Source organism: Corvus brachyrhynchos, unplaced genomic scaffold (assembly GCF_000691975.1).
Source record: "Corvus brachyrhynchos isolate BGI_N302 unplaced genomic scaffold, ASM69197v1 scaffold121, whole genome shotgun sequence".
Lineage (NCBI taxonomy): Eukaryota > Metazoa > Chordata > Aves > Passeriformes > Corvidae > Corvus > Corvus brachyrhynchos.
In genome coordinates this window covers 1,891,847-1,906,049 of record NW_008236445.1, presented here as the reverse complement: position 1 = coordinate 1,906,049, position 14,203 = coordinate 1,891,847, and the positions used below count along the sequence as shown (strand labels likewise).

The following is a 14,203-nucleotide window of genomic DNA, read 5'->3' as shown; positions in this document are numbered from 1 at the left end:
GTGCTAAATACAATAACATTTTCATGAAACATGGTTATAATGAATTTAATATTTCTATTATAAAAACACGTCAGTAAATTCTTCCAGAGGTTAAAGTATTACCTGTATAGTAATTGTGGAATCTGCCCTGCATTCACATCTGTACCATTATTTGATTTCTTGGAACTTTTAAACTGAAATACAACACTGAAAGAAAAACAACCCAATTATTATTCAAGTCATATTAGAGCTCTTCTTTTTCAATAAAAAAATATAGAAAAAAATATCTACCCATCATCTGTAGTAATAGAGGCCTGGCCATGAGATCCACAATCACTGCTAGGTCCTGACACTCTTGCCCAGGCTACATACCACCAGCCAGCTTGCAGGAGTACTGGCTCATCAAACATCATTGCGTATTTCTCTCTGTGAGAAGTAAATTTTTGAAAATGATAGATGTGAATTATTTTTTATCTTAACTTTTAACAAATTACACCCTGATTGTAAAAGAAATTGAGAAGTAATGGACTTAAGCTGTATCTATTTATATTCAAAACTCAAAATTTTTTAATTGAAAAATACTGTAGTAATTAAAAAATAGTAATTCTGAGGACCTACAAATGCCTAAGGCTAGCTTGATTTTGAATTGTGAAAACAATCAGATATCAATGCCAGATACAGTAAGGAGACATTAACTTAAAATAACATACAAAAACCCAATTACATTTAATATATAATACGGAAAGTAAAGTATTAATTATAAGGTACTATATAAAATTAATTTGATTCCAGAAAATGTTTGTAAATTCCAAGAACTTATACATGAATTCTTAGTAATTACAATAAATATTAAAGAAAGTAACAGAATATATATTTAGGGGATTGATATGAAAGATTTAAACCTGAAAGAATTAATCATGTATCATTTGAATTTTAAATTACTTCACTACAGGGAATTAAAAAGCAGCTACAACATGGCTAACCCCATCCATATGCACAAAAGAGCTGCTGCAATATTTTGTCTTGTCATCTCATCACAGGAAGATGGGATTTGACTTGGATTTATACAAGAGCAAGAATTAGATTATTTGTTGTCTTTTAATTTAAATACCGTAATGGTTTGGGAATGTATTTGGTGTTTTGCTATTTCCCCACATTCTTTAGAAATTTTATACCACTTGCTACAAAATTCTAGTGACGTAGATCATCTCTGTTGATATTTAAAGTGATATTAAAATGTGTATGGGGAAAGTAAAACTAAAGATCAAGAAGCGAGTATAAGTAGGTAAGCTAAACATCTTACCTGGCAGCACAATCATATGCTAAGACATCTGTCTCAGCAAGGAGGTCTCCATCCGTCTCATGGTCTCCCCCATCTGGGCCCAATTCAAACAACTGGTGAAGTTAAGAAAAAGGGTAAAATTGGGAGTTAGAAATCTCATAATACTCCTTTTTCCTGTCTGGCAATTCTGGAAACTGTACACTTCTCTTCCTTCCCCTTCCCAAAAATAACTACTACTTTATATCACTGACAGGCAAAATCCCATTTGGAAGTCAGGCATTAACTGTTAAGAAGTAGCAGTTGACACTTACCTCCCAGCCTTATGTCCAGATATATATTTTAAGTGGGGGAAAAACTCCCTAAATCGTGCAAGAAAGACACAAGCACAGCATCTAAAAAAGGCAAAGTTGGCCAGCAGGTGCAGGTTTTCCATTACAGACTAAAATGTTTATATAGTATAAGATACACTCAACTTCTCTGGAAAGGGACAGCTTGACAGTTTAGCAGAGATAGTTAATATTGCTTGTCTCGGTTGTTGGAGACAAAATTTTAGGAGGAAGCGCTCTGGAATGAGGGCCTCCTCCAAAGGGACTCCTTTTCCTCCATCAATGAGACAAATGGGTCACAAGAAGTGAAAGAGGGAAAAAAACCCCAAACTATTTATTAACACGCAAACAAAACAGGGTAGAACACAATAAAAAAATACAACAAATTCCCAGAGAGGGAACAGACACGTGGGCTCCGACCAGCCGGGGCCACCCTGCGGGCCCACCAGGGGCCACCTGCGCAGGCTCCCCAGATTGGCGAGGAGGGAAGGGAGGCAGTGAGGCAAGGGGAAAGAAAGGTTAAAAACAAGGAAAAACCAACAGAACCTTTTCCCAGCTAGCCAGAACACAAAAAAACAAAAAAGCAGCACAGTGCTCCCAGCGCACTCCCTCCTCCCAAGCCTCGCCAAAACCCTGGAGGCCCTGAGCTGTTGGGCTGAGCCGTTCAACCGCCCCTCACTCGGGTCCCGTGGCTCCGGCCCTACCCCCCGGTAATACCATCCCTGCCCGGCTCCGTGGGGTCCCGCGTGCCCCCACAGCCGCACGGGTGGGTTCAGCAATGCTGTCGGTACCAAAGAGTCCCGAAGGGGATTTGCGTGCGTTCCGCCAGCAGCATTTATTGCTGCTACGCTGGCGAAGGGTGCAGAGGCAAACACCAACATGATCCCACAGCTCACAGTTTTATCCGGGGGTGGGGAAAGGGCAGGACTAGGGAACAGGGACCAATGGGGAAGCTCTGGGGGAGCGATGAGGGGTGGAGGCTGACAGCCAACCGGGGAATCCAAACTGGGATAGATTCACATAACAGAACATGGCATCCTGGGAGAAGCCTTTCTGGTCACCCTAACATAAAGTGGTTCTTGTGGTACTAGGGGCTTGTCTTACTGAGAACTCTCTGTCCCTTGTAATGTATGTTCACTGGCCACCACACCCTGGGTCCATCTGAAAGGCACAGCATCCTTGGGCATTAAGCAGACAGTTAAGGAATAAAGCAGCTTTATAACATCACCCCAGGACACATTATAAACAATTGGTGACTGGGACAAAACATAACACCTTTACTAAGAGAACCTTGTTTTCTTACTCAAAAAAAATTTCTATGGTTTGGTGAGTTTGACAAAGGAGCAAAATACACGTTTATGACTTCTCTTGCAAATACCTATTTAATACACTGTTTATTTCTGGCAAGTCTGGCAAATCTTATCTTAGATGTAAGATAATCCTAAAAAAGTTGAAAATATAATACTGGAGTATTTTAATACCATTATTACCTCTAGTATTTAAAACGCACAACTAACTTTAAGTTTCTTGGCTGTACTTAGTCATTTGCAATTCTCAGTTGTTACATTAAACTAGAATAAAGTGCAACTACTTATTTTGGACTTCCTGTTGACTTACGCAAATGTTATTGCTAAGCATGTGTCATCCATTTCCCTAGAACAAACCTCAATACCTATTCATCTGAAAACAGAGGAAGAAAACTCAATAACCCACTAAATGACAAGTAACAACAATAACATGTTCTGAATATACAAACATCTAATAGAAATCTCAGTTGTAACGTCTTCTTTTACAATTGTTTTTCATGGGGTTACCAAAATCCTTACTGAATATAGGAGCAGAGGACAGCTAACCAAAACCAGAGCTCTGTTACCACAGTGTGTGTTTCTGTGAGATTTATTTATCCAAAGCCAGGTTTATTTATTTTAAAATAATCAGCACACATGCTCCACCTGTAATCATCCCTACACTTGGCACAGAGTTAATTGCATTTGGTGCCGGTTGCTCTCAGTTGAAGAATCCCAGCCCAGAAGCTATCCAGAGGGCAGTCTTGAGAAAGTGGCAGGGAAAATGGAAAGCAATGGCTCCTGATAAGGACTCTTTTTCTGCTTTTGAGAACAGCTCCTCGTGCATCACATAGGATGCGATTTTAACCTGAAGCCCACAACACCAATTTTCTGCTGGTGGACCTTGGAGCTCTGTGTAAATAGATCACAGAAGCATTCGGCCCACTAACATACCTGCCCAAGGTATCTCTAGGATGGCACAGCATTTAGTGAAGGTAAGAATGGGCCAATTCATCACAACAACAGTAATTCTCAGCTCTCTACTTCATCCACTGTGCCTGCATAATGCTTTACACATACAGTAAACCACTCATTCACCAAGAAATAAAACTAATTGTGGTTTTAGATAGTACTACGGAAGTTTTGATTTTGAGACATAATATTGCTTAAACAAAATAAAAATTCCTACCTTTATTTTAGCAGTGTATTCACCTCTACCACCAAAAAGACCAAGACCACCTAGCAAAATATCTGTATCAGCACAGAAACGGATAGCTTCTACTGAGTGGGCTGAATAACCCCAGCCTCCTCCATGACCTGCAAAAAAAACCCCCAGGGAAAATATAATTAATCTTAGTCTTTTGTTCTGCAAGCTGATCAGCTTTTACTATAAAATTTTAGTGTGTACATACTTTCAAATCTGTTAACAACACTATAGTCTTCTTTAGAATAAACTTTCATTACTGCTTGAGTCTCTTCTTCTGTATTTGCAACACCCATTTTTAAGTCCTGCATAGCAGCCAATGTATCAAGGCAACCTAAAAGAAAGCAACCAAAAAGAACCCAAAATTTCTCACTGCTGATTGAAATGGAAATGAATACTAGTTAAGAAAATCAAAGCAATCTGTTTTGTCCCTAAACCACACACATGATACTGAGTAGCTTTATACTTTTGCTTAGGTCAAGGGTCATTGCTGCAGAATCTCAAGGATTGCTACTGAAGTCAACTTCATTTAATTTATTATCCAGAATAACAAACGTGATTAAATCTACTTTGCAACTTTTCCAATGGCAAATAAATTGCCAGTGACAATTTCTTCCTTTTTACACTTACAGTATTACCCCAAAAGATTTGAAGTAGTAACTGAATTAGGAGGAGATTTTAAAGTCTTCACAAAAGGTGTTTCATTCATACACATGGGTATGAAACGTGCCTTACTTTGACTCAGACACAAAAAAGTATTGTTCAAGTTGAAAGTTATCCATCTCTAGCACACAACGAAGTGAGCAGGTCAAGGAACAGATGACTTATCACAATCAGTGGACAAGTGAGTTAAAATCACTTTCAAAGCTGTGCTTTGAAGTATAGTTTATACATGAACACAGTGGAATTAATTTTTGCATTTTCAAACTACAAAATAACCTACAAAAGAAAATCATATTTCTCTTAGTGACTCATTATACAACACTGCAAAGATTATATTTTAATTTTATATACTGCATTTACTTTAAAATAAAAATAACTTATTGAAGAGCACTTTTTCAGGTTTGGGTTCTTTTTTTTTGAGATTCCAGGTTAAGAGCATTTACTTTCATCTGCAGTCTTTCCAAAAAGATCATCTAGGAAGGTCCCTTACTTTATTATGCTGGCATCTAACAAGTTCCACCAGAACTCTAAAATCCTCCAGCATCATTAAGATGGCAGAAGATAATGACATCAGCCAAATTATAAGTGCTAAGAGCAATGGTGAAAGACTACAGTAAAATTTTAACTGAAAAATGTCAGGAAGTTTTTAGATTAGTTTGTTTATACATGAAGTTAGGTTACTTTATTTCATCTAAGGTTCTGACTCATCAACTATAAATGTATACCTAGAATATGCAAAGCTGCATGAGATCTGGTGGTTAGAGCTTTGGAACCTGTTGGCAGAGCAAGTTCTGGGCTCAAAATACTACACCGGGATTGCATGTCTGGAGCTGAGGGAAGCCTGGAATCGGCAACTACTGCATTGTAACTCCACAGTTCCCTGGCATTCGGGCAAAACCTAGAGCAAGAAAAAGGAGAATGAACAAAACCTTTCATCAACTGAAAAAATACAAAATCTAACTGATAATTACATTTTTAAGACATTTAATGTAAAATGTAGATCTGCCAGTATAAATTTCTGAAATTGAGCATCACTACTGCAAATACATGAAAACTTTACTAGCTTAACACTCCAGCAAATGAAAAGATACAAAAACATTATTGTACTTTAAGTCAAACAGTCATATTATGGGTTTAAAAATTTCAGAAAATTTGAGGTCATTTCTCAAAGCTAATAAATGTTAACACAGTATTATCTATTAAGTAGTATGAAGTAACTAGCAAAGTACTAAATAGAATGGCAGATGTGCTCAAAAATTATAAAGATGCCAAGTGAAAGTAAAAGGCTTACCTTCAAATAACAGTAAAAAAATCTTGAGGAATCCAACATATTTTGTTTGGGCTTTTTTAAATGAGTAACATTGCCTCATGAGTTTTTAAGGGATTATAAAAAAGGGCAGCATAAACAAGGGAATACAGAGACTTTCTATAATAGAGATTAACACATAGAAAATGAAATCTTTGAAACCACTATGTAAAAGGAAGAAACAGTAAGAAGACAAGTCTATGGGAGTGTTCTGTATAAGCACAAAAAGCATTTTTACTTGGTACACTTTTAAAAATCTAATGGAGAAAGAAATAGTTTTTTAACTTAAAATATTAAGGGACACCATACGTATTCAGGATTTCAATAAGATAGCAATGTTCAAATTTATACACACATATGACATTACACAACTGCTTGAATTTCACTAAAAGCTTAAGTCACAAAGCTTTGAAGAAATGTTTAAAATGTATGTCATCAGAATTCTGTTTCTGTACAAGAAACTGAATCCATCATTTAAAAAGGCATGAATTAGAATGTCCAGAAATAACAATATACCAAGTATTTAACTACTAATAGCCTAATTATTAACATGTCTCTTCTTCGGACTGTTTTAGAATTTTCTATTGAACAAGAATGGAATATAACAGAGAAATAAATCCACTCTTCTGTTAAGTATTTAAGCTCTAGATTTAGGTCTACAGTCCCCAAAATACTGCAAGACTGTAAAACACCTCAATTCATGTTTACCCATCATAAAAATCTAACGTGACTTTGGACTTCCTCAAGCTGAACAACCATTTTATTGTCTACAAGTTGAGTATCATTACCTTGCCTCCTGTGAAACTTGCTGCGTTCCCATGGACATTGATAACTGAGTTTTTTCACTCATTGAGTCTTTCAGTGGATTTAAACATGCTGAAAATACAGAGCTCTAAGGGATATGGGTGCTACTCTTACCTCTAATGTCAGCATAATTTAAGTAAGAACTGGTACTTAGCCCATGAGATTGAACCAATCCTGGGCTTGTGCATAATGCAGAACTGCAACCATCCAAGGTACTTCCAATGTCATAAACAAATGTGTTAGGCAAACACGTGCTTCCATGTTAATTTGCTGTTAAATTCTTGAATTTCAATTTTGGATGAAGATATTCAAAGTAGCATGCAAGTAGCTTTTAAAGACATGATCCTATGAGATACAGTCTTTTCCAGATGAATGCCAACTACCTGGTTCCCTGCATTACTCTATAACTTGTTTTGTTCAAACAATTTAAACATCATCAATTTCTTGAACTCAGAAGGAAGTTCAGATTTCTCTCCTAAATCCTAGCTAACATAGCTTTTAAATTGTTACAGAAGAACTGGATGTTATTATTCTGCTTTGGAACAAAGGCTTATTATCTACACTTGCTCAAAGACTCCATTCCAAAGACTGAAATAAATACAGTTAGTCTGATGTCTATGCCATCTAAATAAACACCTTTACTTTAACCTCCCAAAATGTCAGAACTGAAAAAAAAATACCATTGCTCCACCCCTTCTTCTATTCAAGTCTTAACCACCAATACCTAACAGAGGAGCAGTTTAAGACACACACATATGGCAGCTGAATATGGCAGGGAAGTTATTCAGTCAAGTGTTAAGTAGATGGAAAAGAGGGAATAAAGAGAGTAATGAAACAGAACAGATTAAAATCCCCAAAATATTATGAGACTGGAATGAGAATGATGCAAAAAAGAAATTTAAAAAATGCAGGCAAGAGAACATGTTTGTTTTGGGCTTACTTGAACAAACCATCCAAAAAACATGAAAAATATTTATGGAAGACTAAAAATTGTTTTTCATTTACTGGGAAAATAATTAATGAGTAAATTTAATAATCAAATCTCCAGCCTCGCAAAATATTTTTTAAAGGATTTCTCTATTACTAGTTTAATAGCTGTAATCCACACTTGCCTCCAAATAACATCATAGACAGGATCCAGACACACACCAGAACCTTGAAGGTCTTCCTGCTCAGAATCATTGAATGTTTTGCAACTGCCATCTACTTTGTTTATCAGAAGACATTTAAAAGGAGGAGGTTCTGATATTGAAGCTGGTACCAAACCTAGATTAGGGAGCAAAAAGAGCAAACAAACGTGAAGACTCCACTCATTATTGCTCCATGCTTAGAAAATGCCATTTAATACAGTAGGGAAGAACAGATATACTGCTACAACAAAAAACTAAAGATTAGTAAGATCTAAATGCAAGTGAAGGTTAAGACTTTTACATTATTATTTTTAATAAAAAATATATTTCTAAAGAAGCCAGGATCATCATATGCAGTAAAACTAGAAGGCCAAAATATTTTCATTCCTTCCATTCCTGTTTTTGACTTGTTGCTCCCTCTATTGTTTACACAACTGAACTCATTTTTTTCCTCCAGTACTTCTATGAGCATTTAAAATAATAAAGAAGAGTTCTTGCCTATTATATGCCTGCTTGCAAATATCTCTGATGTAGCAAGCACATGAGAATTAATGAGAGCTTCGTCGATCCGGAGAAAAGTCTGGTCTCCACTCGCTCCAATCCATGTAGCTTTGCGCCCATATTTGGAGCCTATATTAGGCATAGGTGCTGGTTTTGCATTCCAGTAGGGCATATCCAGAATTGGTCTGCCAAGCTGACCTTTCTGTAGAAAGAATGCAAGAATCAGTGAGTGACAATAAGTCTGAAAGATAAATTACTTCAATAGTTTCATCATACAAAACTGCTAAACTGGAAAGACTTTACCATGAAACTACCTTCAAAATGCAATGGCTGGTCCAAGCGAAGCGTTACGTATTTAACTACAAGGAACAAGTTACTGACAGATATACTCCTCCCTTTTCAATTACGTTTTTGAGAAAACTTTTTGTTAAATGCAACTCAAACTCTCCATCATGCATAAACCTCCTCTCCATCTTCAGAATCAAACATAAAAGTATTATTTTCCTACAATGTTCAATATCTGATTAACATCAGTGATAAACAAGGAATACATTCATACGAAAAAAAAATCTATCTTCAGATAGAGACAGTCTAAGTTCCACTCAATTCTGAACTTATACCGACTAAGTTTTTTAGAGCAAATACCTCTCAAAAGCACCTAGAAATCGATAGCTCAAGTTTGACTTGCTCAAAGAAAAGCATAAAGTGCCTCAGCGAGCACCTCTACACATGCTCGTGAACACTTATCTGGAGATCTAGGGCCATACCTCTATGTATAACTAGTTACTGAGATGGACCAACAGTTCCCAATGCTGCACCTAAGAATGTAGAAAGAACTGCTGCAATAAACCTGCTCAGGCTCCATCTACCTCCCCCTCAGGCACAGAAAATATATTGCATGCCAAAGAAGTGATGAGAGAAAAGAAACATGTATATACAGCAAATGTCTTCTGTCCAGCATGTTACTAATTTTTCTTTCTTCATATTGTAGGTAAATCTAGTGAAGACATTTTCAAGTAACATGCTTTGTTTTGATTTTGTCCTGATTATGAAGCTTTCAGCAAACTTTCAAGCACTAAAATATTAAAACCAGACACAAAAACCAAGTGGTCTAAATATGGCCTAAACCTATTTTTTCTTTTAGAGAACGGAAAAAACCCTCAGTCAACTGACAAGGTTTTCTATCCCATTTCTGAGAGTGAACTTTTTTCAGAGACCAGGTTTCACTGCAAGACAACAAAGCTTAAACCTTTACATGTCCGTGTCAGTTTTGACAGGAACACAGACACCAAAGCTCTTGCTTAAAGTTTGAAAAACAACAAAATATTACTCACTTTTAATTTAAAATATGACTTTTTGCTTCCAAAATTTCAGCCTTCACTTTTTGATTTTTTGTTTTTTTTTGGTCAAAAGATTTCAAAAGGTTAAATTTCTCTTCTGTTGTGTTTGGAAGTACATAGCTTTTAAAGCATGTAAAAATAGCTCAATACCTATTTTCTAGCTTTTGCAAAAAAGACACCAATAAAAACATTAGAGGGAACGTGAAAACAACAGATTACTGCAGAGATCGCTATGAGGGGCATCTTTGCAATCACAGGGAGGCACAAAGGGAAGTAAACAATGTTTAAATGCTAATTTAGTGAAAATAAGAATGAATTCCACATGGACATGGGAAAATATACACCATGTGAATATGAAAGAAGACTACTGGAGTTGTGCTGTGTTATACTGAGCAATAATCCCTCCCCTCAAGTGCAAGCAGAACTTCTGCAACTCACTGCAGTTTCTAGGAAAGAAACCAGGGCACCTTTTTCTATCAAATGGAGACAGGTAATAGAATAGGCAACATTTACTTAGAATCAAGCTTGAAACAGTAAGTTTGAGAAAACTGGTGCACCGTATAAAATAACAGTTTTAAATCACCATCTTCATTAATATAAAAAACCCACCAAGAATTCCTGGCATTATGCTTTTCTAACCAGAACAATGTTAAAGGCTACATTTTAAAATATAACAGGCATAAAAGACATGCAGAAGTCATACATAGTTCTATAACAGCAAGTATAAGCCACGTTGGAAGGTCTCCGAACAATACATTAACTACTAGCTTATTCCCATAAGCAAGTAACATTTCCTTACAGAGAAACTTCCAAATGTGAAAACCTGGCCATCCATTAAGAGAATAGCTGTATGGTTGCTCCCAGCAGTAACTTGTGTACTAGGACCTGGTAATGCTTGCACCAGAGTGGGACATCCCCTAAATAAAAATAAATTAATTCTATATCAATACATGGTCATGTAGCATTTAAAACACACATTAGCATTACAAATATTTCAATCACTGTAATATATCCACTTGATTCACATACTATAGCATATCAGAGCCAAGAAACAGCTTACATATTAAAACAGAGGTTTGAAAGACTGCACCAGGTAGTTAAGTTTATGCCCTTCTGCTACAGGAAAATCGATCAAGGACCCTCTCTTCACTTAAACTCATAAATTAGCGTAGAATAAGAATTATTAATTTAATATATAATTGTAGAATTACAGCTGTGTAGATACAATAATATAGTGTAATAATAAACGTGTACATTTTTGTATGAATACAAAATATATTGCAATGAAATGTAGCAGTAGAATATGTGGTGAGAACTCTACTTAAGCAGTTAAAAAACCCCTGAAAGCAATCGAAGCCTTATTGGCTGATACACTAATACAGTTACCAGAAGCAATATTGCTACAGACCTCTTAAGATCACTGGCTAGGGAATTATAAAAGGTTTATAATAAAGGTCTACTCCTATCCATCAGCTCCTCTCCCATCAAACTCAGACTCAATAAAGAATAGACCTCTTCCAAACTATTTTCCAGAGAGATATGAAAAGGTCTAATCCATTTGTCTCCCAAATATGGACAGGCATAAGAAAATAAACTTTCCATTTCAGTAAAAATGAAGGGAAAAATGTTCAAGATACACAGCAAATTTGAACTGATGACTTAAAACTGAAAGATCACAAGAGATAAAAAGTAGTATGTGATACCAAATTTTGATTTCAATCCCAACAAACTGAACAGAAACCTACAAGACTTTGAATCCCATAATGAACATCTACCTAGACTTCAAATTTCCTGTGGAGTTAGAAAGACTGTGAATTTGAAGAACAAGTTAATCCCACAAAATTTTATGTTTGGAAATTAGGCTTGAAGTTATACAGAGGATAACAGCACTATTTGAACTTGCTTTCAAACACAGCCTTTCAAAAGTAGGCTAATCTAAAATAAGAACATGTTGTTTTACATTGGAATAAAAAAGGGTCAGCCCACAGTTACCTAGTGATTGTTTAGCAGCTGCTGTGCAAAAAGATAGTTCATCTCAAAGTTCTGATTCTGGCTGAATTACAGGTAAAATAGAAGTCAAGAAAGTATGAGGAAGGTGAATTATCATGTGTTCAGCAGAAAAAGGATAGATGGGAAGATGTGAACAGGTAAGAGATATGAAAATGTGGAACAGAGGAATGCAGCATGAAGATAGGTTGATGACCTGAAGAAGGAGGAACATAGGTTCACAGCAAAATTATTCTTTGGTGGTAAATGTAGCTTTCAGCGGGTGACTAGCGAAGACGGAGGGACTGAAGGGCAGAATAAAATAAAACAGAGAACGAATACCATGACAAATCTAGGATAATAACTCAAATTTAGGAGCTTTCTTGGTCTACAGGCACATGGATTTGGACATCACTATGATTATACACAGACACAGAGCAAAGTTTAGCAACACCAATGATGGAATTTTAAAAACAAAAAGTTTACATTTGCCTCTCATTAAGGAAACTCAAAAAGACATCAAAATATAAATAAAACATAACTAGTAACTAATCCAAAAGCATTCCTGTTAAAAGGAAGTATTTTTATCATAAGGGTTTTTTTTTCTCCTCACTTAAAATTATGATAGTTGCAGGCACGGCATATCAATCATAAGTTTATAAAAAAAGCAAATATTTTATCTTTTTGATGCTTAAAAACTAAGCTATTATCATCATAACTATTTATCTTTCTGCTTTTCCAAGTGAATCTATCAGCAAAGCTATATGAATGCTGTGTTTCATAGCCTCTTGGCAACAGCAGAACAAAATCAAATAAGCACCTAATGTGGAGAGATGAAATCCATTATCCTCTTAAATGGCTCTTTAATTAAGATCACCCAGCTTTTGGAATGGCCAACTACAATCTATCAGTTCGTCTACAGAAAAAAATGTTTAAGGTACTTGACTACATCACAAAATAAACGTGAATTGCAGAAAACTAGTTTTCACTTCATTAAAGGAAAAAGGATTTCAAAAAATACAGTAAGCCAGTTTGACTAGTGCACATGGAATTTACAGTCTGTGATACTATTGAGTATTTCCCTATCCCTCTGAAACTCAAGACAGGAAAGCTCAGAATAGACACTGTAGAGTCTGAGAGACTCTGGGCAAAGTTTTAACAACCAAGGTTTCTCCATTTGAATCAAAGAAAACAAGGACTATTCTTCTGGGGTGGAAGGACATGCTGGTCTTAAAGTCACAGAATCTTTGGCTTCTGGATATGACACAGATCAATCACAAAAGACCAACCTCAGCTATACAGAAAGTAAACTGAGATCCCTTAGGAAAACGTAACAACTGTTGAATAATTGAGCAGATGTACATGCATCAGCTAACTCAGGATCCTGAAGAAGGTCCAGATGCATTCTGGCTGTCCACATGGGAACCCTCTTCCATCCCAAAGGGTAGGCATTTCTGAGAGCAGCTGTAATCTTTGAAAATTCATCATGCATGACCTGTTCGAACAATCGCTGTCCATGGTACTTATGCAGCCAACAGCTGCCTGCCAGGTCCCAGAACAAGTCACTTGGGGCAGCTGACCATGGTGCTGTAAACACGGGCTCACTGGGAGCTGTTACTGTGTAGCGGCTAAAAGGAAACCAGTAGCAATTTCTGTTCCTTGCAAGCAGAGTTGGACAATTTCATTACAGAGAAAATGGAGATTTTTGTACTTCAGAGATGACTCCATTTTAGAGGAAATTTAGTGAAAAGATGTAAATATGACCTGCACTCCACCACTGGAGTAAAATAATCAGAAAATGCACCTAGAAACATGGTCCTAACAAACAGATGATGGAACACTTTTTTCCCCTCCTAGAGTTATTAATAGGATATAGTCTCTATTCTCTATCTTCAAGCGGAACATAGCAGACCATCTAGGGAAGGTCTGATCAGTTTTGTTTTGTTATTGTTGAACCTTTGGAAGCAAAATCCTATCTAGATCATATCACTTCAGTCATTCCATTTCTAGAGCTTGACTGTCAGGTCATGTGCTTGCTACTGGAGTGCTGAAGTCAAGAGTTTGTACGTAAAAATGCAGACAAATTTTGAACTATAACAGAAAGATCATGGAGTTTTAAGTTCCAGCTTCTTCAGAGAAGCATCAGTAACAAACAGGCCTTCGTTTACCTGACCACAATACATGCTATTTTCCACCAAGACTAGATACTGCAAAGCATTTCTTGCTTCCACTGAGTTTCTATACACCAGCATCTAATTTGAGAATATAAGCACAGACTGACAAACCTTTCATGTAGTGAATAGCTCATCAACAGCTGCCATTGTGGATTTTACAACAAAAAGCCTACACAGACTAATTTAGTGGTTCCAGCTTACTGATAAGGCATGTAATCTACC

General features: G+C 36.4%; 1 protein-coding gene across 1 annotated transcript in view; it reads right to left on the bottom strand.

Annotated features, from left to right (window-relative positions):
• The window catches only part of MYCBP2 (MYC binding protein 2, E3 ubiquitin protein ligase), a 153,203-nt gene that overhangs the window by 90,253 nt on the left and 48,747 nt on the right, over positions 1-14,203 (bottom strand). Inside the window, 9 exon segments of the mRNA XM_017725811.1 lie at positions 103-186; positions 271-405; positions 1,283-1,374; positions 4,063-4,190; positions 4,286-4,411; positions 5,466-5,638; positions 7,963-8,116; positions 8,479-8,683; positions 10,621-10,738. Coding sequence (XP_017581300.1) covers positions 103-186; positions 271-405; positions 1,283-1,374; positions 4,063-4,190; positions 4,286-4,411; positions 5,466-5,638; positions 7,963-8,116; positions 8,479-8,683; positions 10,621-10,738 — 1,215 coding nt within the window.